Raw genomic sequence first — 25228 nt, forward strand, 5'->3', positions numbered from 1 at the left:
TGGATGTGGACATATTGGCGGATGTTATTGGTGTGGAAAATAAATGTGAGTGTTGGTCATGCAACAAGTTTTCTTGTGAAGAACAAACTTTCTTAGGGTGGCATTATCTATTCTAGAATGACTGCCTCCAAACATTTTGCTACACAAGGTTGTGATCAATTGCATCCGACCCAAGTCAACCTCCAAGACATGTGTCTCTCGTTCTGAAGCAAAACTGATGTTCGCCATCAGTAATGGGATGAAGTTCTCGCTGCTACACACAATCCTGATGTACATGTACATGACTATTGTGAAGGATAAAGGACAACTTCCTTATTCAACGCTGGTCACCAAATTGTTTAGGTATTTTCAAATTCAGTTTATAGAATCTCTCTGTGTTCGAACCAGTGCTCCTATGGTTATAGGACTGAAGATGGTATCAAAGATGAGACTGAAGGAACTGAACAAAGCTTTGGAGTGCTTGAAGGAGAAGTCCCTCAACAAAACAAAACAAGACTCTGCTGCAAAGAAAAGAAGAGGCAAGGAGCCTATGAGTGCACCTATCAAGTAGAGAAGAGCCCTTACCCTGCAAGACGAAGAGGATGAGGATGATCTCACTCTCTCTGCATTTGCCTTGAAAAATCTTCGGAGTTTTGTTAGTTTTGAGCAGCTGCAGGACAAAGAGGAAAGAGGACAAGGCAAAACAGAGTAGAGAAGTGAAAGAAGAAAAGAGAGAAGAGAAGGAAGTGGAGAAAGAAGAGCAGAGGAAAGAGAAAGAGAAAGAATGGAAGAAAGAGAAGAAGAAAGAAGAGAAACAGAAGAGGGAGAGAGAGTCAAGATGACTCTATTGAACCCACTTTTGCAATTTCCTTGTCAAAGAATTCTGAAAAGACTAGGAGTGGAACTACAGGAGATGGAAAAGAAAAAGAACATCACTTGGGTGCTGATACTAAGAAAGAACAAGAAGAAGATTTTCCTTCTCCACCTATAGGCACGAAAATAGGGGGAGCTACTAAAAAAATAGGTATTTCTTCTTCTCCTATTTTTACCAATGATGCTGTTAGCAAATCTCCTGCCAATCTAGAGAATGTCTACGCCTCTCATTTTCCTAAAGTTGATATTGAGGCATCCTCTCCAAGTCTTGGTGTTTGACAAGCTGAAGTTCTCTCATCTATCAACACTCCACAAATTGAATGTGTTGAAGCTAGTACTCAAACAACCAATTCTGCAAACTTTCAAAGGCTGCTAGAGCTCCTCCTGAGTTAAAAGCATAGCAATATGGAATGGAGTGTGAAATTCAGAACCTCCAATCTACATTGAAATCTACTTCAGTCTCTTTTCACGATCAGGTACAAGACCTTAAATTTCAAATTCAAGAGACTACTAAGTCTGAAGATGTTGAGAAGGTGCAAGAGTCACTGCGAAAGTTGGAGGAAACAATTCGTCGATGGGAGATTTCTAACTCGTTCGCATTCCTAAACAACCCTAATTTAATTAATCTTTTTATCCTTCTCCACTTTTTGCTATTGACAAAAAGAGGGAGAATGTGCAGATTTAACTTTTTCTTTGATTGCTTAACTTTTGGTACTTTTTGTTTGGACTGTTTGGACTTTTTTTTTTTATATATTATTGTTGAACCTTGTTTGAACTTTTTGACACTTGCAGCAACTTACTTTGGCAATAATGATTAGACATACACCCGGTCTTCCTGAATGGCAAGACTGTACCGCTCAATATCAGCTAGGCATGTCATTGGGTTTGGACGACGGAAGTCGATCTCCCTCCACAAACCCTGAAGATTATTGTAATAAGCCTCAATTGTCTCTCCACCTTGTCTCATCTGAGTCACCCGCCTCTTCAAGTCATAACTTGGGAGGCATCACTTCCATCAAAGAAGGTTGTTGCAACAAAGTCCCATACCATCTTCGCATTTGGGAAGCAAATAAAATTTCCTATTAATGCAGGATCTATCGAGTTGATTAGCCACCCCTTCACAATCGCATCCTCGCCTTCCACTTTCGAAATTGAGGATCGTAGGTGAGGGCTGAGGGAGATCACCATTAATATAACCCAACTTGTCTTTACCGGAGATGAACATCTCCACCACTTGAGACCACAATTCATAATTTGATCCATCCAATTTGATTGAGATTTGTGCAGTGGATGGCTCCTGGGATTGTGTTGATATTTGAGTCGAACTCTGAGTCAAAATCTATGTCAACTTCATCGTAAGATTCTCTAGAAGAGAAGCAATTGTTGAGTTCTCCCCTTGGTCTTGATGAGGTACCTCATCAGTTAGCTTTGTCATGGTTGCCAATCACAATTCCTTCGCAAAGGAATTTTTGGTCGAGTCAAATTAGTGCAACAACAGCACAAGTCAATGCTGCAGCAGTGATCTGATTTGGTCGATGCGGCGGCAGCACAAGGAAAAACCTAAAGTTGCAGCGGCAATCTGATCCAGTGGAAAGAGTGTGGAGAAAACTAGGGTTCCTGCTCCGATACCATGTTGAAAAAATAGATCACTATCATTTTTTGGTATATTTTTTTTTCCTTTACAAGGCTATATATATACATACAAGTACTGCTAGGGTAACAATCGACTATTAGGTAAAATATTCGCTTTTTATATGCATTACCCCCACAAATCAACTCGTGCAAATATAAATATTTTCTTTCTATACATATCACTCCTACAAATCAGCTCACGCCAACACTATTGACATACCAAAGTTTCGACTCTATAGCACAGATCGCCTACCGGCCTTTTGGCAAAGTCAAAGTGACTGCATTTTGCGTATAAGGGTCTCCCTTTGCTGAAGCCCCATCTTTATACTCTGAGTTTCTCTCAAAGAAGTAACTAGGCTCTTTAGGTTCAGGCAAGACCAAGCCACCATTGAGTATCATATCAATTGCAAAAGACACAGCTGGTCTATCTTCAGGGAACTTTTGGACACACAACAAGCCCACTCGAATGCATCTTTCCACTTGGGTTCTGTCAAATGAGTTGTGTAGGCATTCATCCATTATTTCCAAGGCCCTGCCTTCACACCAAAGCAACCACGACTGCAGAAAAATTGGAATTTGTCTACTTAGTTATTGAGAAATCACCCTGAATGCACGAGTAAAAGATCAAAGAGAGATGGAATGCCAAGTTACTTGTGCCTACTAACTTACATGTCCAAGAAGGTTGTGGTGATGGCTTGGATGGGAAAAACCTCTGTTCCTTTTGCCACTAATTATCTCCAACAAGAGCACGCCAAAGCTGTATATGTCGGACTTCAAAGAGAATTTCCCATCGAAAGCATACTCAGGGGCCATGTAGCCACTGCATTTTGCACCCAAAAAAAAAAAGTTTCTAGGCTGTGGTCCTCTTTAGTAGTTAGTACTTAATATCAAGAACCCAAAAATAAAAATTGTAAGGAAAAGACTTACTAAGTTCCAATGACTCTTTTTGTTCTTGCTTCCTTTTGGTCAGCTCCAAAGATTCTCGCCAAGCCAAAGTCGGAGATTTTAGGGTTTAGGTTGCCATCTAGTAATATGTTGCTTGTTTTAAGATCTCGGTGGATTACTTGAAGTTTGGAATCATGGTGAAGATAGAGAAGTCCTCTTGCAATACCGACAATAATGTCAAACCGTCTTTGCCATGTCAACAACAAGCTTTGTTCTTGATCTGTGGACGGTTTATAATTCGCATAGTCAATCTCAAAATGAATATAATTAATGAAAAGTGCTAACATGCTTAGATTAGTATCAAGAAGATGAAAGAGTATTATTTGATCAATAGGCAATTAAAACATGAAACAGTCTGACCAAATATGAAGTAATTCAAGCTCTTGTTCTCCATGTACTCGTAAAGCAAGATTCGCTCCTCTCCCTCAATGCAACAGCCTAAAAGTCCAACAAGATTCCGGTGTTGAAGTCGCGTGATCAAGAGTACTTCATTCTTGAACTCTTCTAGGCCTTGCCTTGAACTCCTTGATAGTCTCTTGACTGCTACTTGATGTCCTGTCTGAAGATTTCCCTACACAATAGCAGCATCTTTTATAATGCGTCATCAGTTTAGCACAGAATTCTGTATGATATACGCTAAATTCGGTACCTTGTAAACAGAACCAAAGCCACCAGCCCCAATCATATTGTCATCAGAGAAGTTGTTTGTGGCACTTACAATGGCGGCCAGATTGAATAATGGTAAATCGATGTCTTCTTTTGTGATTTCTAGATCAAGTAAAGTAATATCCGCCAATTTTTGGATCAGTATAGAACTATGACAATGAGCTAGCGCGCCTACTAAACCAATTGAAGCATTGCAGCTTTGAGTTTATAAGGAAATCTGGCTCAATCAAAGATCAGGCTTACCTCCAATCCTGATTCTCCTTTTCCTATGCTTTACACACCACAATACAGTTACAACCGAAAGCAATCCACCAATGATTGAACTCGAAATGACAGCTACTAATATTATTTTCCTCCTGGTGCGGTCACGAATGGCATCTAGAGTAGAGAAAAAGAATCGTGAAGATTAACTATTTCCACATTTCTCTTGCCCAAATAACAAGTATTTCCATAATTTAGCTGATAAAAGTCAATTAGCATAAGTATGCATACCTAGTTCAGAAGCTGATAGCCGTATGTATAGAGTTTGCCCGTAGTTCTGTTTTTCAAACACTCTCATGTCGATCAAGTCTCCAAGCCACATCAGACAGCCACTGCCTCCATCTCTGATATCTGAATTAGCATAAGCCATACACGAACAGTTCTTCAAGCACTCATCCTTGCATTTCTTCAGGCTCATATTCTTGTTCAGTGTAACGTCCAGGAGGTCCGGCAGTTTAACTCTTTTAATTTCCATGAACCCTTCTCCTTTTGAACAATTTGTGGGTATTGTCCTCATGCACCCGCTGGAAAACTCAAGGACCTTCCATTCGTCAGGCGACCTAGGCATGAACCCTTTCACACATTCGCACAAGCCAAGGCTGCAGATGGCATTAGCCCCACACCTGTCATAAAGATTGCAAGAATCACTAGGGAACTCGTGCATGAGCTTCGACATGGCACTTCTCGATCTATCCGTCACAAAAACCTGCAGCACTCCTGAATAGTTTAATGTTATTTTCAACAAGAGTTGACTTTTCTGAACCTCAAACATGAATGAGATCTCAGTTTCATTGAACATGAATATGGGCACGATAGCTTGATCTGGTATTGGTATAGGGGGAATGCCGACAAATCGAACTCCGTTCCATTGCCCGGTTCGAATTTTTGCTATGCCCATCCACTTGGACTATTTCATACTGAAATAGTCCCTGATTGTAGTTTAACAAATTTACATAATCTCCAGGAGAAGGGTCGTCCATGCTTTTCCACGCAGTCAGACGCCATTCAAAACCCGTTTTCAAATTCAATCCCAGCTTCATACCAGCTAAAAGCGTATCAGACGGGTAATCAAAGCTTTGCCATGAATAGGCTTCATTAGAACTTGAACTAAATTTATCCCAAATAACAAGATTTCCTGAATCCAGTAGCTGCACAACTGGATTCTGGAGGACCCTAGATGACTTGGAAGACCAAACAACACCATTCGACTGGTTGAGAAGAACTAGATTACCCACAGTACTAAATGTGAGAACACCACTACGCTCGGCTAGCGGGTTGTTTCTGTTAGCAACCCACACAACCGTTTCAGGACTGAACTTGTACCATATGCCCAAGTAGCTCATACTGGAGTTGCCACGAGTAAATAATCCTAGCTCAAATATTAGGTCTGAAGAAACCAATGTTTCTCCATAACTGATGGACTGGTTCATGCCTAAAATATCGGCTGTAAGTGACAAACCGATCATAGTGACTATGATGAAAATGTAGAGAGCGATCTTTGCCATTGTTTGCAAATGCCCTCTTCTAAGTTTTAACTCCATCTTTATATGCAGATCATTCTAAACCTGTCCCCAACATGAACACAAGTCAAACGGGTCCTTAAAGTCTAAACATTTTGAATTTTCCGCTTTAAGATTCATCGGTTCCTAGCACCGGTTTCTGCGCATTCCCTTGGTTCTCTGTTCTTAACTCTGACCGACATTTTTCCCCTTTCAAGTTCTCCATGTTTACATTGCGCATTCCCTTGGTTCTCTGTTCTTAACTCTGACTGACATTTTTCCCTTTCAAGTTCTCTTGGTTATCTGTTCTTAACTCTTGACTGACATTTTTCCCCCTTCAAGTTCTCCATGTTTACATTGCGTATTCCCTTGGTTCTCTGTTCTTAACTCTGACTGACATTTTCCCCTTCGAGTTCTCCATGTTTACGTCACCCACTTCGTTTAAAGTTGATTTTTCAGATTCCAGTTGGTCATGAAAGGGCAGGAACTCATAAGTCGTACTCAAGAACCACTTTCCACCGCGGCCATTTCGTACCTCATCCTTTTTCCAGCTACATCCTTCAAAGTCAGATGAAACCCAGACATCATGACGTGAACAATTACCCGCTTGTCTCTATCAAACCCTCTACTTCTGATAAGGATGATTTCAGGGTCAACAATGTCCGTTTAAATGCACTTTCTATGCAGGTCATTTTAACCCTTCAGTGGGTTGGACGGTATGACAAAACGATTAAACGACAGCAGCGCAGTCAGTAACGTAAAGAACGAATTATGAAGAATTCGCTCAAAGGGTTATTTTCATATCGTAATGGCACACGTCATTCATATAATGCAAATGATTTACATGGCTATATTATTTTTTCCATTATGCATGAATGAAAAAGCTCATATAGTAATTTGAGATGGACTTATTGTACGACAATTATAGTTTAGAACGTTAAAAAAGGTAATTATAATTTTAAAAAGACTTAATACCTACAAATCCCAAATTGGTACATTCGTATCACATTTACTTCAAACAAATTTTATGTTACAAAAACTCCCATACTCATATATCCATGTAGCATTTACTTCAAATTAACTTTTACTTCACAAAAAATCCAAATTTGGTGCACTTGTGCTACATTTATCCCAAATTAATATATGCATGTCACATTAACCCCAAATTGTGGTAAATCTAGGATTTTTGGGGATATATATGTCACGAATACACCAATTTGGGATAAGCGTGATACGGGTGTATCGGTTTTAAACTTTCTGTGACATAAAAATTAATTTAGGATAAATATGATACGAATGTATCAATTTAGGATTTTTTGTGGTATTGATCCTTTGAAAAACTGACTAAATATTAAGATAAAAAATCATGGATTGAACAATAAATAGATTATATAAATTGTTAATTTAAAATTAATTAGCAACGAAATGGACCAATGTCTGTAAAGTAAGTCCGCAACCGCCATGGTCTCGCCGGAAGCTATTTTTGTAATATATGGGTTTTGACTAAGTTAAAAAAAAAAATGACAACAAAAAAAGGTTGAAAAGTCATGCAAGAAAAAGAAAGTGGGATGTTCAGCCCAAAATAGGACAAACGGACGCACGAAAGAAAAAGAAAGAGAAAGGAAAAAGAGGAGAGGTTCGCGTGTACATGGCATGGACATCCAGCCGAGCTGGATTTACTTTGATTCGCAACACCCTGTGAGGATTCAAGCCCTTTATTCGTCCAATTGAGATATTTTTCAGAATTATGGCTCAAATTTAGAATTAAGTGAAATTTAAATTGCGATATCCGAGTTAAGAGTTGTTAAAATCAGAAATTATGAGCTTTGATAATTTAGAGAGTTGTGAAGCTGTAGGATTTTAAGAAATTCAATTTAAACTTATGGTTTGCCCAAAACAAATTCTCAAAGTTCCTCATGTGTGATGAACAATAACGACCAACAGCTTTCACGTTGATTTTCGTTAGTTTTTGGCCAAGTTTGGGTCGGCCAAATTATGGATCTTCTAATACTCCAAAAGGGCTATCTTTTGACTTTAAGTTTGCTTAAAACGGAGTTCGTTAGAGAGTGTTATAGCACAACCAAGTTTGATGCACAAGTTCCGCATTGCGAACAACTTTGAATAATCGATTTGGACAAGTGATTTGTGGGTGTGTATAAGTCATTTATTAACAATTAAGTTTAGTTTAGCCAATTTGTAGTTGAGGTAGCATTTTTCCTTGGTTTTGACGTCGATTCTTGTTTAATTGATAGGATTACAAGATTGAGATTCAAGTGAGCTTGGTTGTTTGGTTTTTTGGCATTCTCAGGTGAGTGGTGTTATATTCTCTATTAATTTATCTTGGAAGCGACATGGACTTGATATATTATGAGTTTTAAAAGAGTTTGTTTGTTGCAAAAAATTTAGATCAGACATTTACTAATTTCTGATTATTTGCAAATGGTTTGATAAACATTTTATGAAAGGCATTTTAAAATGGAACTGGTTTATGAAATGAATTATGAAATAGTATAAGAAATGTTTAGTGGAAATATATATTATGTTTGATGAACGAAATTGAAAAATATTACATGCGTTGGGTTTATGAAAGCTCTTTGTGAAGAATTATGAAAAGCTCTAGACTTTGAGTATGATTTTTGAAAGGTTATGTGTTTGTGAAATGCTGTCTGACATGCATTCTGTTTGATAAATTGGGTTATGACAAGTAATTTGATTCAGTTTGTAAAATCAGTTTATGAGATGAGTCCTAAAATGATTTAAGAAATATTTTACGAAAAATATTTTTAGCAAATGGGTTGAGTTACAAAAGGTCATGTGTTTGGTTTATGAAAAGTATTTTGGTTTATAAGATTGATTCTGAATTGGTTTTGTGGAAAGAATTGATTTATGAAAAACTATATGTTTTGATTTGTGAAATCAATTATAATACGAATTGGTCAAGAGTTAAGTGCTACATGATGATGTGAGTCTAGTGGCAGCTATCTCTAGGGCCTCGCACCATTGATATACATTGGTCGAGAACTAAATGCTACACAATAACATAAATTCCGTGGAAGCCACCTTAGGAGCCTTAGTTGGATATTTAGTACGGAAATTGATCATCCATGTGTGATTTGAGATTAGTTAATGGAATTGACCGTTGACATATGAATTGATGAGATTGATCAAATGACTTGACCATTGATGTTTGAATTGTGGAGGTGGGTAAAATGAGTATTTTAATTTGTTTTTCTTATTTAGGGTCCATTCGTTTCACGGAAAGCAACTTGCGGAAAAACGTTTTCCGGAATTTCCAGTGTTCGGATGGTGGAAAACAAATGGTCAAAGAAAATATTTTCCGGTCAATGGAAAATCTTCTCTTAAGATTGTGGAAAACAATTTCCTCTTCTCCAAAGAGGAAATATTTTCCATAACTTCTTCCACTTGTTTCTTTTCTTTCTTTCTTTCTTTCTTTCTTTTAAAAAAAAAATCGAGTTTTTAATTTTTTTCCTTTTCTTTTTTTTTGTCTCTCTCTCTTTTTTTCTCTCTCTATATCTTCAGCTCCCCCCGGCGGTCCCCATCACCGATCAACAGCTCCTGCTCCGCTACCGCGATGAACCCACCCGCCACGGGCGACGCCACCCACCCCCCGCCGGAGCCCTCCGGCGTCGCCGCCGCCGCCGCCGCCAGAGGATCCATCTCTGTCCCCGTCGGCAACGACGACCCCCGCGTCCCGCTCCTAAACCTCGCCACCGTCAGCGCAAAGATGGACTCGGTGCAGCAATTCCTGTCGGGGTCCCTCAATAGCAACGCCCTCCTGAGCAAGGACCAGATGGACATGGTGTCCGCAAAGATCGCATCGGTAATCCACCAGGTCATAGTCAACGGCGCCACCCTGCTGGCCTGCTTTCAGAACCTTAGCCTCGATCCCGAGCCAGGGCGCACGGATCTGAAGCTACTGCTGGCGCCGGCACCGGCAGCCCCATGGACCTGACGGTGGCGAGGCCGCCGAAGGTCAAATTGAAGGACGAGAAGGACGAGGTCAAATTGAAGGACGAGCCCGTTGAGCTTGGGCCTCGCCAAATTGGGCGAGGTAGAGCCCCGCAGGCCTAAGGCGAAGCTCGGGCCTGGCCAAATCCGACGAGCTGGGCGGGGCTCGAGCCTTGCCCGAGCTCGGCAGAGGTTCGCCGGGCTTTGGCAAGCTCAGGCGAGATCGGCCGAGTCTCGCCCAGCTTGCCGGATCTGGCAACCGAGTCTTGGTTGGCCGCTAGGCAGCCAGCCATCGCTAGGCATGTGGCGACGAGAAGAAGGAAGGAGGAAGGAGGCGGCGGAGGAAGGAGGAGCCAGGAGGAAGAAAGAGGAGGAAGGAGGAAGGAAAAGAAAAGAAAGAAATAATAAAAAATCGATTTTTTTAAAATACAAATAATTAAAAATTCATTTTTTTTAAATATAAAAAAAATAAAACCAATTTTTTGGTTAATTAAAAATATTAAATTTAATTTCTGATAATTTTTCCCAAACAATTAAATTAGCTAACGAACGGTGAAAAATATTTTCCACTCGAAGTTTAGGTTTCGACCGAATACCGGAAAATAGAGTCATTTTCCTAAAAAATAACTTCTAGGAAAATGTTTTCTAGAAACATGATATTTTTCGCGAAACGAACAGACCCTTATATAAAACATTATTGAAATGAAACAAGTTATATTTGATTCGACATTTGTGATTTGAAATGAGTATTTCTGATATGCATAAAATTTTGTTGAAAAGACAAAAACCGTTTTGGCCTTGCACATATGTTATATTATGGATTTGAATTGAATGAGTTTCAGTATGGTTTTGTAAACATGCATAGTGATTACTCAATCTACTTAGAAGAGATATACTACTCACCAAGCTATGGTTGCTCACCTCATTACCAAATATTTTTAGGTTACTCGGTAAGTAGTTGATAGTATGAGAACGCCATTGACAGGAACTTTCAGTAATTGAATTTTGAATTCGTTGGAGATGTATTCATTCGTTTTGTTGGATTATAGAAATTCCGATATGCTGTTTTGACTTGGAGACTACATCATTCAAGTGAAAACAAATATGATCGTGTCATTACCCCTATTCTTGTAGGATTCGGATCTGACAATTTTAGCAAGCCTAAAGCTAGCGGGGTACAAGCTGAAGGGCTCGTCTTTCCCTTTTGGATCTCTAATAATTGTCCAAAACGGAAGAAAATTGTGTGGGTTGCCCATTTTAGGATTAGTCATATGATTACTTTAACTAATTATGTTCCTTTAATCTAGTAATTTGACTAAATGTTAGACAGTGGTTAAGGAAAAGGTCAATGTGAACCATCTTCGAACATTTTTGTTGGCTTTTCAAACTAGTACATGCACGCATATCGGACATAAGCATGTACAAAAAAGGCTAGAAAACATTCGCACACAATGGTTATGTGACATCAATTAATACCATCTCCATGCTATTACAATCCAGGCATATTATTTTTTGACAGTGAGATTTTGGAACGCAATGAGTTGACATAAATTATCACGAATCTGATTGTCCGGCCTAGTCACAAGGTCGGGAAGACTTGTTGGACAGGTTTTAGTAAGACTATTTGCTTAAAAAGCCCAACACAGCCGATGGTGCCCTAGTCATAGCCCGAGCCCGATTAAAAAATATATATTCTTAAAGCCAATAAAGCAAAAGGACAGTCTGCTCTTTGAGATGGATAGGACCCGAGGTTTTACGGTATTTATCAAGAAAAGTTCTATGAGCAAGGAGACTATTAGGAATGAAAAAGTCTTCGAGAGCTTCAATTTGTTCTATAGGAATACCATTTAGAACAAAACCAATGATAGTAAAAACATCAAAAAGAGTTATGGACATAGGACCCCAAGGGAAAAAGAAACAATTGGTAGATGGGAATCAGAAGCAAACAACAGAACCCACTAACCCCTATTTAAATCATGGGACAACTTGCTAATCTCTAGTGCCATCTCTATGCCCACATTCATCCCTAATAATCGCGTTCCCAAATCTTCTTGCAATCGTAAGTACTAGGCGTGGAAGTTTTCTTCAAATGGACGGAAGCTTCAAAATTTGGTAGGAGCAAATGCATAGATATCCTTGATAGAAGAATACTATATGGAACGTTTCCCATTCCTCTTGGTCGGAATGCAAGGTTTGAGAGGCAGTGGAACATGGTTGTGGTCCAAAAGGCAAGGCCCAAGGAGCAGTGGCTCTAGATGCTGCTCTACAACGCTTAACAACTGAAATCGATCATAGTTGGCCTCTTCGAAGTGAAGAAGGCCGTCGAAGTTCAAAATATAGGTCTCGGGAGCAAATTTGGGAGCTTCAGTGGTCATGGAAAACTTACAGATAGTATACAAAGGGTTTAGGGTTTAAGGAAGAAGAAACGTATTATTATATTTGGAGTAGGAGATGACGATTCAAAATTAAGAATATCTATCAAAAGCCGAAACAATATGTCAAGATGCAATGGGAGCTGTTATCGATTGTGGTATGTCAGAGAATAAAAAGATATAATGATCATCTATAGCAGATTGTGCGCAGAACAGGGTATTTCCTTTAAAAGAAATAAACTTCCAATTTACTTCTTTTAAAAGGGAGCATATGTTGACACCCAAAAATACCCATGCAATCACGTGCTGGTCACGAAGAACAAAAACCTTTAAAATCACCCTTGCTACCACATGTGGGTTGTGATTTACATCAACCCAATCCATGGTAGTCATGAAAACGAAGGTTAGCCAAGGATTTCAAGAACCCTTAGGTTAGGTTTCGATGAACCTACATGTAGAGATACATAATTCTATGATAAGGCAGTTGATTGACACATGTACAAGCCAAGAGACGTTGTTGAAGTTTGAAATACGCGAAACATCTATAGCCTTATTTGGACTTGTTTCAATTGTCCATTGTAGCAATCAAACATGAAAGCTTGCTTCAAGAAAAGGATGAAGACGTGGTTGAAAGGGAGATGTTAGCTTCGTTGAGACAAATGACTTCGATGAAGAACAAATGGAGCTATCAAAAGTGGTTGTTGCCAAGATGATCCTTGAAAAGCCATATACATGCCAAGCGTTAAAGCCAGCAAAAAAAAAAAAAAAAAAAAGCATCATGGCTAAGGCCAAATAATCAGTCAACTATTCCTTCAATGTTAGTAGGACTGGAGAAACCTTTGACATGCTACCGACAGATGGTCAAATAAAACTAACAGAGGGACAGAACATTTCCTCTAAAGATGAATCGGCGGAAAAGAAGTTGAAGGCTTTATTAGTATTGGGCTTAAGGCCCGTCCGCCCAAGTTGGGCCGAGAAAGCCCGGCCCACGGGAATAGGGCCCGTGGAAGGAGAGAGGTATAAAAGGGAGGAGAGAGAGAAAAACACACCATTTTGTTTTAGAAAAAAGCGTACGTTTTTCCTCTCAACGAACACTCCCTCTCTCTCTTGTTTTTCTTCAAAGCAAAAGGAAAACAGTGAAGAATCGGATCGAACAGAATCAAGTTTCTCTTCCTCTAACGGCGTTGGTGTCTAATCTGTGGCTAAAAGGTACGCTTGAATCCGTGGTGTGCTTTAGGATCGGTGATACGTGTTGTTTTTCCCGGGCTCGTCTTTCGCATTGATTTAGGGGTTCGATTTAGTGTCGAATCCGGTTTTTCGGGGATCAGTCATTCCCAACAGAAGTATTGCAAATGACATCATTCATGAAGCCATAATACTTGAGATTGTGTGGTCTTAAAGAAGAATATCCAAGAGGCAATTCAACAAGGGAAAATAAAGTTTTCTGACGCCAAAGGGAAATTTCTAATGGAGATGGATATAAACCCTTTTCTTGTAATGATCGGTATGGTTTTGATAAGATCTCAAGGCAAAAGGTACATATCACCGTGTGTTCGTAACCATTTTAGACATATAATTGAAGACGATAATCCTCGATACCTAAGAAAACATGGGTGCCCGTCGAGGGATTATACATTCGGTGAGCATCAAAGTAGAAGAACTTCTAAACCATATCGTGGGACTCATTGCCAGAATAAAGTTGTTCACATGGAAGATCTTCCCCCTCGTCAAAAGCCCTACAAACCATTCAAACAGAGGTATGATGAAAGAGATCCTGCTATAGACACATTGGGTGAACCCAGTGGGGAGTTCGATTGTTATGTAAGTTACATGCCTCCTCCTTCCTATCCCTACAAGGTCCTTCCTTCCGAATGGGAGGAAGAATTTCATGATAATAATGCTAGGGAATATGGCCATGCGGTATAATCGCATCATTGAATGACTCTCAAAGTGCCTTATAATCTAGCAGAAGGCCAATGGTACGAAGCTCAGGAGATCTAAAGTGTTAATATGACGTGATTCCAAAAAAGAAGGATCCAAAGGAAAAGAAGGATACGACAATTGCAGCAACAAGTTAATCAAATCCATATTACCCAAGTTAAGCCAGCATTAATTGCGGCGGATAAACAAAGACCTTATAAATCCAAAAACCTAGTATGGAGAAGGAAGCCAAACATAGATGGAGTAGCAACAGAGTTAGAAGGAAGGGACAGAACGACCATACAGGCTAGAGATAAAGATGAAGAGCATAAACCAAGGCCATTGTCTAGGTCAATCTCTCCTTAAGTTCATATATGGTACAAGTCAAGTTACCCAATGAATTTTGAATGGATCAAACTATTACTAACATGATTGAGGAGGATCTAGTTCATGAAAAAGAAGGAGCATAGCTTTCCTTTGACAATGAAGAGATAATAGAATTTAAAAAGCCTCTTGAGAGCCTTTCTAATCATTTAAGGGCTTTGAATATTAGTGCCAAGGTGAATGGTCGTCCGTTGGTCAGAGTATTGATTGATGGGGGATCAATATTGAATCTTATCCCATACAGATTTTTTAGGAAATTGGGCAAAAAGATGAAAAAATAATCCTATCAAATATTCAGCTCTCGGACTTCACTAGAGAAGTCACCGACATCAAAAGTATATATGTAGCTAGTCTAACTATAGGATCTAAGACCTCGAGAACTTCCTTTTGTGTCAGTGATGTTGATGGGTCATACAACCTATTACCAGGAGACATTGGATCCATGAAATCAGTGTGTGTCATCAATGTTACACCAAATGTTGGCATTCCGGAATAGAGAGAAAGTTGAACATGTGAAGGCCAACACCAAGTCAAGTGTTACATGGGCACAAGCATCAGACATAACAAAGGTCTGCCAGGAAACATCATAGGACAAGATGTGTGTTTGTAGACCCCCAGAGATTGATGCTAGTAGCATTGTGTTCTGTCGTTTCGACAAAAAAAGTATCGAATAGGTCCCTAAGAAGGAGCTGGTGGGACATTTAGATAAGGTTATCCATGAAGAACCTTATATTATTGTGTAAGAAACTCAAATAGAAGTGTAGGAATTGTAACTTACTTCATTGAATTGAATAGTGTTACAGAGATGTATATATCATACAATTGGATTGAATAAAAAAGTAAAGAAAATATTCTTAAGAGAACAAATATTTCTAGTCCTAAAATAATTACAATCCAAATCAATTACAATATTCAGTCCGATTCCATATCTTCAAGGCATATCTTCTTTCAACACTCCCCCTCAAGCTGGTGGCTTGTATATATCCAAGACTCCAAGCTTGTTTAGAAGATATGTATGTTGTCTTTGGCAAAGAGGTTTAGTAAATATATCCGCGGGTTGCTCCGTGGTTCTAATCCCTCTTGTTTTGATGATGCCTTCTTTGATCTTCTCTTGTGTAAAATGACAATCAACTTCTATATGTTTCGTCCTCTGTAATATGGGATTTGCTGCAAGTTTGATTGCTGAATCATTGTCACAAAAGAGTAATGTTGGACCTCTAACTTGTATCCCAAGATCCTGAAGTAAACCTCGTAACCATACCACCTCACAAACGGTTTTAGCCATGGATCGATATTCAGCTTCTGCTGATGATAATGATACCGTGGATTGCTTCTTCGTCTTCCATGAAAGCAATGACTCCCCAAGCTTAATACAGAAACCAGTAATGGATCTTCTACTCATGGGACATGTAGCATAATCCGAATCACAAAAGGCCATCATCTCCATATTGCACTTTTGAGAAAAAGTATCCCTAGCCTGGACATTTCTTCAGATATTTTACCACCTTCGGGGCCGCATTCATGTGAGATTGCTTTGGACTATGCATGAACTGACTAAGAGTCTGTACGGCATAGCAGATATTTGGCCTAGTCATGGTAAGATAGATAAGCTTTCCAACAAGTCTCTGATAGCTTGTCGGATCCTTCAGTAATGGATCATCAGAGGAAGACATTCTAGCGTCGTAATCAACACTGGTTAACTTTGTATTCTGTTCAATGGGAATGACTGACGGTTTGCATCCTGATAATCCCAATTCTGACACAATTTCCATCACAAATTTCCTTTGGCTGAGAGAAATCCCCTGATTAGAACGAGCTATCACTATTCCAAGAAAGTATTTAGGTGGCCCCAAATCTTTGATGTGAAAGGAGGAATGAAGATATTCCTTAAGCTTCCTCACAGCGGAATCATCATTTCCCATAATAAGTATGTCGTCAACATAAATCATTAAGTAGATAGATGACGTACCTTTTGTCCAAGTGAAAAGAGCATAATCATACTTGGACTGCTTGTATCCGGCGCTCATGAGTGCATTAGTAAACTTGGCATACCACTGCCGAGAGGCCTGTTTTAAACCATAAAGAGATTTACGGAGACGACATACCTTAGACTCCCCCTGTCTCCGTAATCCTTGGGGAAGATCCATATAAATATCTTCTTCCAAATCGCCATGAAGAAAGGCATTGTGGACGTCCATCTGATGTAGTGACCAGTTGCGAAGAGCAGCAACCAACAAGAAGGAACGAACCGTGACATCCTTGGCTACTGGAGAGAAGGTCTCATGGTAGTCGAATCCTTCTCGTTGTGTAAAGCCTTTGGCCACCAACCGGGCCTTGTATCTTTCCACATAACCATCTGCTTTATATTTGATTTTATATACCCATTTACAGCCAATGGGCTTACGATGAGAAGGTAATGACACGACATTCCAGGTGTGATTGTTAATCAACGCCTTAAGTTCTTCTTCCATGGCCCTTTGCCATCGTGGATCATGTACAGCCTCATGATAACTAGATGGTTCTACTTCCTCAGAAATGCGACTAATGCAGCATAAATGGTCTGGTGACAATTGATCAAAAGACACATAGGAGGATATAGGGTAACGAGTACCTGAGGACTTTGATGAAGAACAGACATAGTCTTTTGTCCAAGTTGGTGGGCGAGTGACCCGACCAGATCGTCGAGGTGGCTCATGCAGCACGTCTGTCGAAGTTTCCTCAATATGTGGGGGTTCCATGGAATTGATCACTTGAGGTTCGTCTTCGATGAAATCCTCCTCAATTGGATGGCCAGTGGAATGCTCTTCAGTTGGCGAAGGTGATGCTGCATGTAATATCTGCTGTGGCGAAGAGGAAGTAATAATATAGGATCCTTCAGAAGACAGGTCTTCTTCTGACAGAAATTTACAAGTAGTGTCGATATCATCTCTAGACATGGAAGCAGAATTCCGGAAGGGAAAAATATCTTCATGAAAAACCACATCTCTACCGATAAAGAAATCCCCGTAGATTTGTCATAAACTCGATAACCCTTTTTGAGATTGACATACCCCATGAATATGCACTTCCGAGCCCAAGGACTCATTTTATCTCGAGGCCCTACTGTAGTCACATAACGAGACAACCAAACACACGAAGATGACTCAAATCTGGTTTCTTCCCATATAAAAGTTCAAATGGAGATTTTCCTTCAAGATTCTAGATGGCATTCGATTTATTAGATATGCTGCGGTGACTACACAATCTCCCCAAAAATCCTCTGGTATAGATGCCTGGAATTTAAGAGCTCACGCCACTTCCAAAAGGTGGCGGTGTTTTCTCTCAACGACTCCATTCTGCTGTGGTGTATAAGTACAAGTACTTTCATGCAAAATCCCATTTGAGCTAAAGAATGACGCACATTCACCACTGAAAAATTATTTTCCATTATCAGTACGAATCCAACGAATTGATTTGCCAAACTGAGTTTTGGATAAAGAGATCAAGATTCTAAGATGAGATAGAACTTGATTTTTTGATTGAAGGAGAAAAACCCAGGTGGCACGTGAGAAATCGTCCACAATCGTGAGAAAGAACCGTGAACCGTCACGATTTACGGTATGAATTAAGGAAAAAATGCTGTCAACACGGGTGTTGCTATTTGGAAAAGGAGAACGGGTTTGTTTCACTAAAGGACAAATAGGGCACTGAGGACAAGGAAAAAATGCAGTGTGACCCAATCTTTTATGATGAAGGAAATTTTTATTGCTATCAACATTACATATGGATTTATTGAAAGCAACAGAAGAGGAATTAAAATTGGTTGGAAGATCAGTCCAAAAATATAATCCTTGATAGATTCTACCCAAGCCCATCAGTTGCCGGTCGAAAGGGCCTGAAATAGACATTTATCGAGTCAAACAAGGCACGACGGGAGTTGTCTTGACAGGCTTGTGAAACGGATATGAGATTAAATTGAAAACTAGGGACATAAAGGACATTTTTAAGGCTAATGAGTGGGCTAAGATTTACAGTTCCGGTCATATCAACTTTTGTGGTATTTCCATTCGGGAGTTGTACTGATATAGGAAAAGATAATTTCTCAACTGTGGAAAAAAAATTTTGATTGCAGACAATGTGATCACTAGCTCCACTATCAATAATCCATGCATCCATTGCAATTGAGTTCATTAGACAATAAGAAATACCTGTGAAACTCCCTGCCTTGTCAAAAGCGTCTAATTTCTTTAAAGCTTCCATCAGCTCCTAATATTCTCCATGGGAAATTGATTTGTCTGCTGATTTTCCCAACACCTGTAAAACAGTTGAAAATTTTCCTTTCTCCTTTTCCCCGGGTTTGCCATGGAGCTTCCAGCAATTTTCAATTGTGTGATGTGGGCGTTTGCAGTAATCACAGTACAACTTACCCTTGCCCTTTTGATAATTTTTTCCGAATGAATTGGGCCTATTCATGGCATGGGCCGTCGTTGCTCCATACGGCCCATCGGCGATTCCCGCGAAATTTCCTCGCAGCCCATCGGAATAAAGGGAATTTCCTCGCGGCCCATCGGAATAAAAAGAATTTCGCCCACGTGGGCTGTCTGGCCCGTATGGACTTGGGCCACGGTAGCCATTGGATTCCATCCTCACTCTGCCTCCAGAACCGTCCGATTCACCGCCTCCAAGGAATATTTGTGGACCGTCCGATCGATCAAATAAATCCTGGCCGCCCATCGCTGAACGACATCCCCTAGGGTTTTCTTCGTGGAACCCTAGAGCGGTTTCGTGCGCCTCTCTTCCTCCCGTGGCTGGTTGGTAGGCCTCCATCAGTTCGCATTCCATCTTGATAACCCGGCGATGATGTGTTTGGACTAGTTCCATAGTACCAAGGATACGGTACCCATGGGTAAGGTGGCCCTGAATAGGGATGCCCCATATTAAACTGAGCCGGAGCAGTTCCCCACTGCGCATGCTGAAGATGAATTTGTGGTGGCTGAATTTGTGGTTGAACTTGCTCCTGAGATATTGCGATTATTGCCGAGGGTTCGACAATCTGAGGAGGTGGTGGCGGTGTCGTCTCTTCTGCAGATCCTGAGGTAAGTGCTTGTGGATTTGTCATGATGACAATTTCATAAAAATATGCAATAATTCTGTCTTGCAGGTTAATCTGAAGTTGGATGAAGATGGAGGACAGCAGGCTGATCTGTTCTGCGAGAGTTGCAGCAACAAGGAAATAGAGAAGACTAATCTATTCTGCGGAGTGTTGCAGTAACAGAGGTGCAAAAGCTATGTCAAGATCAAGACATGCTCCGATACCATGTAAGAAACTCAAATAGAAGTGTAGGAATTGTAACTTACTTCATTGAATTGAATAGTGTTACAGAGATGTATATATCATACAATTGGATTGAATAAAAAAGTAAAGAAAATATTCCTAAGAGAACAAATATTTCTAGTCCTAAAATAATTACAATCCAAATCAATTACAATATTCAGTCTGATTCCATATCTTCAAGGAATATCTTCTTTCAACATATTGGAAGACCTTATTAAGAAGTACACAACCTACAAGGCCAAATAAGCCAAACAAGCCTAACAGCCAACAAACACTGTCGACGGCATTTTGGATTTCGACTAATCACTTATCAAAGAAAATGACAAAGTAATATAAGCCCAAGACCCATTAGAAGAAATTAACCTCAAAGATGAATCCATCCTTGTCCCATTTATGTAAGCAAGCTGCTCGATGACAAGTTTAAAGCTCGGTTGATAAATGTATTGAGAAAATACAAATATTGCTTCGCTTGGGATTATCATAAAATGCCAGGTCATACAAAAGATTAAAGAAGAAATCGAGCGCCTGTTATCTAGTATAAGAACTATGTGGTATGTTGAATGGCTTTCAAATGTGGTCCCAGTTAAAAAGAAAAATAGAAAATTAAGAGTATATATTGACTTGCGCAACTTAAATGCTGCTACACCAAAACATGAATATCAAATGCCAATAGCTAACATGTTAGTTAATTCTACGTCTAATAATGAAATTATGTCCCTAGTAGATGGTCATTCTGAGTACAATCAAATATTCATAACGAAAGAAGATGTACACAAAAGAGCCTTTAGGGGTGCGCATGGTAAAATTTCTGAAACAGAAATTGATTTCTGGCCAAAAATCAATTTCTCAATTTCTATTCCCCGGACAAGTTTCTGAGCAAAAAAACCCATTTGATAACGATTCAAAATTTCTATTTCTGAAACAGAAATCCGTTTGATAACAGAAAAAAATTTCTATTCCTATGAATCATGTTGTCCCCTTCCTTTTATCTCACTCTTCTTGGTGCTTGTGATGGTAATTTAATTTGATAAAAGTTGGTAAATCACTTTAATTTATATTGGTAATTCGATAGAGTAGTTAAGAACTTCAAAACATTAGCAATTTATGTAAATAAAATCTAGTAATTAGTATAAAAAATGCTAATATGCAAACTATAAAAGATTTGGTAGTTTCAAATGCTAATATGCAAATAGTTAATGTATTTATTCTCCTCATTCAAGATTCGGGTTTAAGTCACTACATTTTTTTTGCATTCTTTTGAGACCATGAAGTGATTTTATGGTAGGTACTAGTTGACATGGAGGTAGGCGCAATTTGCGAGAGATTCAAAATTGATAAAATGGAAATTGTGCTAGAAATAGAAATTGATTAGATAACAACATAGAAAATCCTCAAATACAAAATAATAGTCAAAATAACACTAACGCATTACAAAAGTTGAAAATACAATTTCATGGAATTTCCGGCATATTATTATCCCTTGCCATTTTATTGGCAATGGTTTTCCTAAGCGTATTTATTTGGTTTCCCTCCTCGGTCAACTGAATGTTTGCAAGGTCATCCTGTGTAGGTTTAGCCAAGTACATCGGATCTCCATATAGGGAAAAGTTCCTATCCATCTTGTCTTGATCACGGATGTAATTATGGATGGCACAACATGCAATTACGATATGTGCTTGCTTTCCAAGTGCAAATGAGGGCATGTGCCTCAAAATGAAAAAGCGATTCTTCAATGCCCCAAATGATCTTTCAATGACATTCCTTAAAGAAGAATGCCTATAGTTAAACAATTCTCTTGCAGTTGTTGGCCGTCTCGCTCTACCCCTATACTCATTTAAATGATACCGGTCACCTCTAAAAGGAGTTAAAAATCCCGGAGTAGCTGCATAACCAGAATCCATGACATAGTATTTGCCTACAATAATGTATTTATACATTGGTCATAATTTGTAACTATAAATATGATCATAAAGAAAATTACACCTTAAAGGACAAACAAATACCTGGTGGCGGCCGAGGAAATTCCAAGTGAGGAGTCTCCAGTGCTGCCGCAAGCACTCGACAATCGTTGGCGAGCCTTCCCAACCAGCATATACAAAAGTAAATTTCATATCAAACGAACAAACGCACAGCACATTCTGAGTGGTGGTGCTTTTCCTACCTCTAAATGGGATTTGCTTCGACACGGTACGAAGCATGAATGTGGGTGCCATCAATAGCGCTTATACAGCCCTGTCATTTTATCAAAGACTAGTATTATACAAAATTATCAACTAAATAAAATTAATTGTGTAAAGGAATATATGAGAATTCTACCTTGAAGTAACGTTTATGCTTAGGATCCATAAGAATCTCTTGTGGAACAACATCAAAGGAAGGTGGTATGATAATCTCTTTTGCCAATTTGAGAACTGATTGCAATACTTTAGTGAAGTATTTGCTTATAGTTTGTCCCGAATGCTGGAATCTCTCACATAAATCTCTATTTGAGTTCTTGTGACAAATCATAGATAAGAAAATCCCGATTTGTTCATCTACCCCAATATATCGGTATCTTCCAACCAACCTTTTTCCTTCATTAGACCACAAAGGTTGAGAAAGACATGTCTCTCCATTCTAAAAGCTTCATATACTTTATCGGAATGCCCATGAAGAACCTCCCTTATCCATTGCGCTCCTGATAATGAGCTATCCCTAATAGGTTCTTTCGTGTGCATAGACATATCCACTGCAACAGTGGCCAACCATGCTATCAGTATATCAAGATCAAAATCATCAAAATCCTGTCCAATTGATTCAACTGATGTTACTTGACCATTAGACATGCTACTTTCACCCTCATCCATATTACCTATATCATCACACAAAATAAGAATATAAACCCATTAGATAAGGACTCCAATATTAATCAACAATAGCAATAATGTCATCATAAGTGCAACATAAAAACATAAACAAACAAAGTCTCAAATACATAAGTCATGGAATGAAATTAAACAAAATAGAAATCTATAGCATGTTTCTTAACAACTACTCAAGAGATTCAATAAGTCCACGCCTCCTTTTAGGTAGAGCAACCATGAAAGCCTCTCTCCAAGTGGCATTAAGGCATGCCTGATTCACAGCCTTATTGTAAAGATTTTGCTCCAAATCAGACATGCCATTTAGAACGGCGACCACAACTGCTATGGAGTAAGGGTCTACAGGAGGTGGGGCTACAGGAGGTGGGGCCTCTGAGGTTATGGAGTCACTTGTTGATTTGGCGGTCCTTAATTTGATCATTTCTTGAATGGCTTTCATGGTGACACCGAGTTCATGGTTGTTACTCTTTCTTCTCCTCTTGGAATTTGAGGTCCTATTTAACTTGTGTTTCTCACGAACAGAGGTAGGAGTCGTGTCAGATGCAAGGACTCCCGTATCAACATCGTTTTCATTAGATTCCTCCGCATCACCTATGGTAGCACCACCACCATTGTCGCCACTAACACCATTGTCTTCTTCATCCGACACCACATACTCTTCTGCATTTTCTTCTGCATTTCCTGCTGTATACGCCCCAGTAGCATATGTATCACCAAACACAATACAAAGGTCTGGATACTGAGGAAACCCCTCATTCTTGAATTTAGCCCATTCAATATTATCCTGCAAATTTCATTGAAATGACATACATGAACAATATAATTGAAGCCTCAATAAGAAAAAATGGACCCAAGTAAAGTGATACCGTGATGTGAGAATCCCATACACTTGAATCCTCCACAGTAACTGTTTTGTTGACATTATCCCATCCAAATCCATATTGTGAAAGAAGCTTCTTAAAACTACTATTTGCTTCTTTAGTTTGTTTACCTTATTTTTCAATTGAATTACATTATAGTGGAGTTCTGTTTGTTTATTGAACTCGGCATGTATGTTATTCCACCCTACTTTGTTGTAGGTGCGGGTGAGGCGATTTCCTTTTTCACCTCTTCCACCAACAAACTTATAAGCACATTGGTCAAAGACTCAGTCCACTTTGCTATAAATGCTTCTTTGTGGGGTGCCATTTAACCTTAACTGAATCGGTATTCAATGAAAGCGATCGGATGATGCACCAATTCAAGAACAAAAGCTTGTGATTAACAAGCACATCATGTAGGATAAGCTGAAATTAGAAGTTAAAGAATCACAAATAACAAGAAAAATAGTTGCATAAGATTAATAGAAGCTAAATGGTGAAATTTATAATACAACAGTGAATGCTTTATTGCACAAAATGCATGGAATCCAAAAGCAAGTCACTCCTGGCTTTAGAGTTTGCACCAGCAAGAAATTGATACAATACATAAGACTTCTACTAAGCAATGTCAACCGGGAAAAGTACACCATTTATCCTCATTTTTTAAGGATATTGTCACTTCTTTTATTTCTGAATAAATTTTCTCAAACAAAAACAGCATGAGCCAGAAATTCCCTTTTCTAAACCTTTCAGTCATCACTTTTAATTGACTGCATAAACTACAAATCTAGTCCACCAAAGTGCAGGTCCCAACCAAAAAATAAAGAGTAATTGAAGCTGTAAGGTTAATCTTGGTATGAAAAGGAGCCTCAAAGTGAGTGCTACATAGGACCACATTGAATTGGATAGAAATAGAAAGAGTATCACACCTCTTACGTTAGCTGTAAAAAGAAGCGATGCAGCATTGATATGAATTCGATCTTTCCATTCACATGTTCAAAAGGTAAGGAATGGACAGAGGTAGAACATGGAATTAACAGAATTTAACTGGTCTAACAACTCCATGCGTCTTTATGCACGCTAAGCAAGGTTTCGATTCTTTTGTGAAAAACTTCGATATCCAACACAAGTCAAGGGCCAAAAAATTAACAGAACTCGAGATGCAGCCATGAACCACCATCTACTCCGCCACAATCAACCATCACAGCTATTTCAGGAAACTATCCTAGGAATTCCGGCGGCAGGGATCCCCCCCTTCCTCACGCATAAGGGCTCCATATTTCCTAGTGGCAAACGGCTCCCAAGAAACCTCCCAAAATCCCATCTTGATCACCTACCACAATCCGTCCACACAAATCCAGCACTCCCTACCTCTTATTCCACGAAACCGCCCAATCCAGAACGACCGGCCTCCCTCCCTCGCCAAAAAATGCCCGTGGACAAACGCGGGCGAGCCCCGAACTAAGCACTCCCCCAAGAATCACGGTAACTCCGCAAGCCAAAACTCTAGGGTTGAAGCCAAGTACCCCCAAAACCGAACAAATGAACAAGAACGAGACAACACAACCAAGAAAGAGGCGAAAAGGGAAGGATCGATCGAACCTCGTGAGGAATCGAAACGAAATGGGCAACAGCGGATCCGCGGAATCGAGAGCGTAAGGGGACGCGGACGAAGATGGGCGACGAGAGATGG

At 39.5% G+C, this 25228-nt stretch overlaps 2 protein-coding genes across 2 annotated transcripts; both read right to left on the reverse strand.

The window, feature by feature from the left end:
* Positions 1-2733: 2733 nt before the first annotated feature.
* LOC108954997 (G-type lectin S-receptor-like serine/threonine-protein kinase At4g27290) lies at positions 2734-3297 on the reverse strand. The gene is made up of 2 exons (XM_018861859.2): positions 3154-3297; positions 2734-3042 (listed from the first exon to the last, which is right to left on the reverse strand). The coding sequence occupies exons 1-2, from the start codon at positions 3295-3297 to the stop codon at positions 2734-2736; spliced, it is 453 nt and encodes a 150-aa protein (XP_018717404.2).
* A 620-nt stretch (positions 3298-3917) lies between these two features.
* On the reverse strand, positions 3918-5861 carry LOC104434234 (G-type lectin S-receptor-like serine/threonine-protein kinase At4g27290). The gene is made up of 4 exons (XM_039305916.1): positions 5310-5861; positions 4588-5062; positions 4339-4473; positions 3918-4000 (listed from the first exon to the last, which is right to left on the reverse strand). The coding sequence occupies exons 1-4, from the start codon at positions 5859-5861 to the stop codon at positions 3918-3920; spliced, it is 1245 nt and encodes a 414-aa protein (XP_039161850.1).
* Positions 5862-25228: the final 19367 nt, after the last annotated feature.

Source organism: Eucalyptus grandis, chromosome 2 (genome assembly GCF_016545825.1).
Source record: "Eucalyptus grandis isolate ANBG69807.140 chromosome 2, ASM1654582v1, whole genome shotgun sequence".
Classification (NCBI taxonomy): Eukaryota; Viridiplantae; Streptophyta; class Magnoliopsida; order Myrtales; family Myrtaceae; genus Eucalyptus; species Eucalyptus grandis.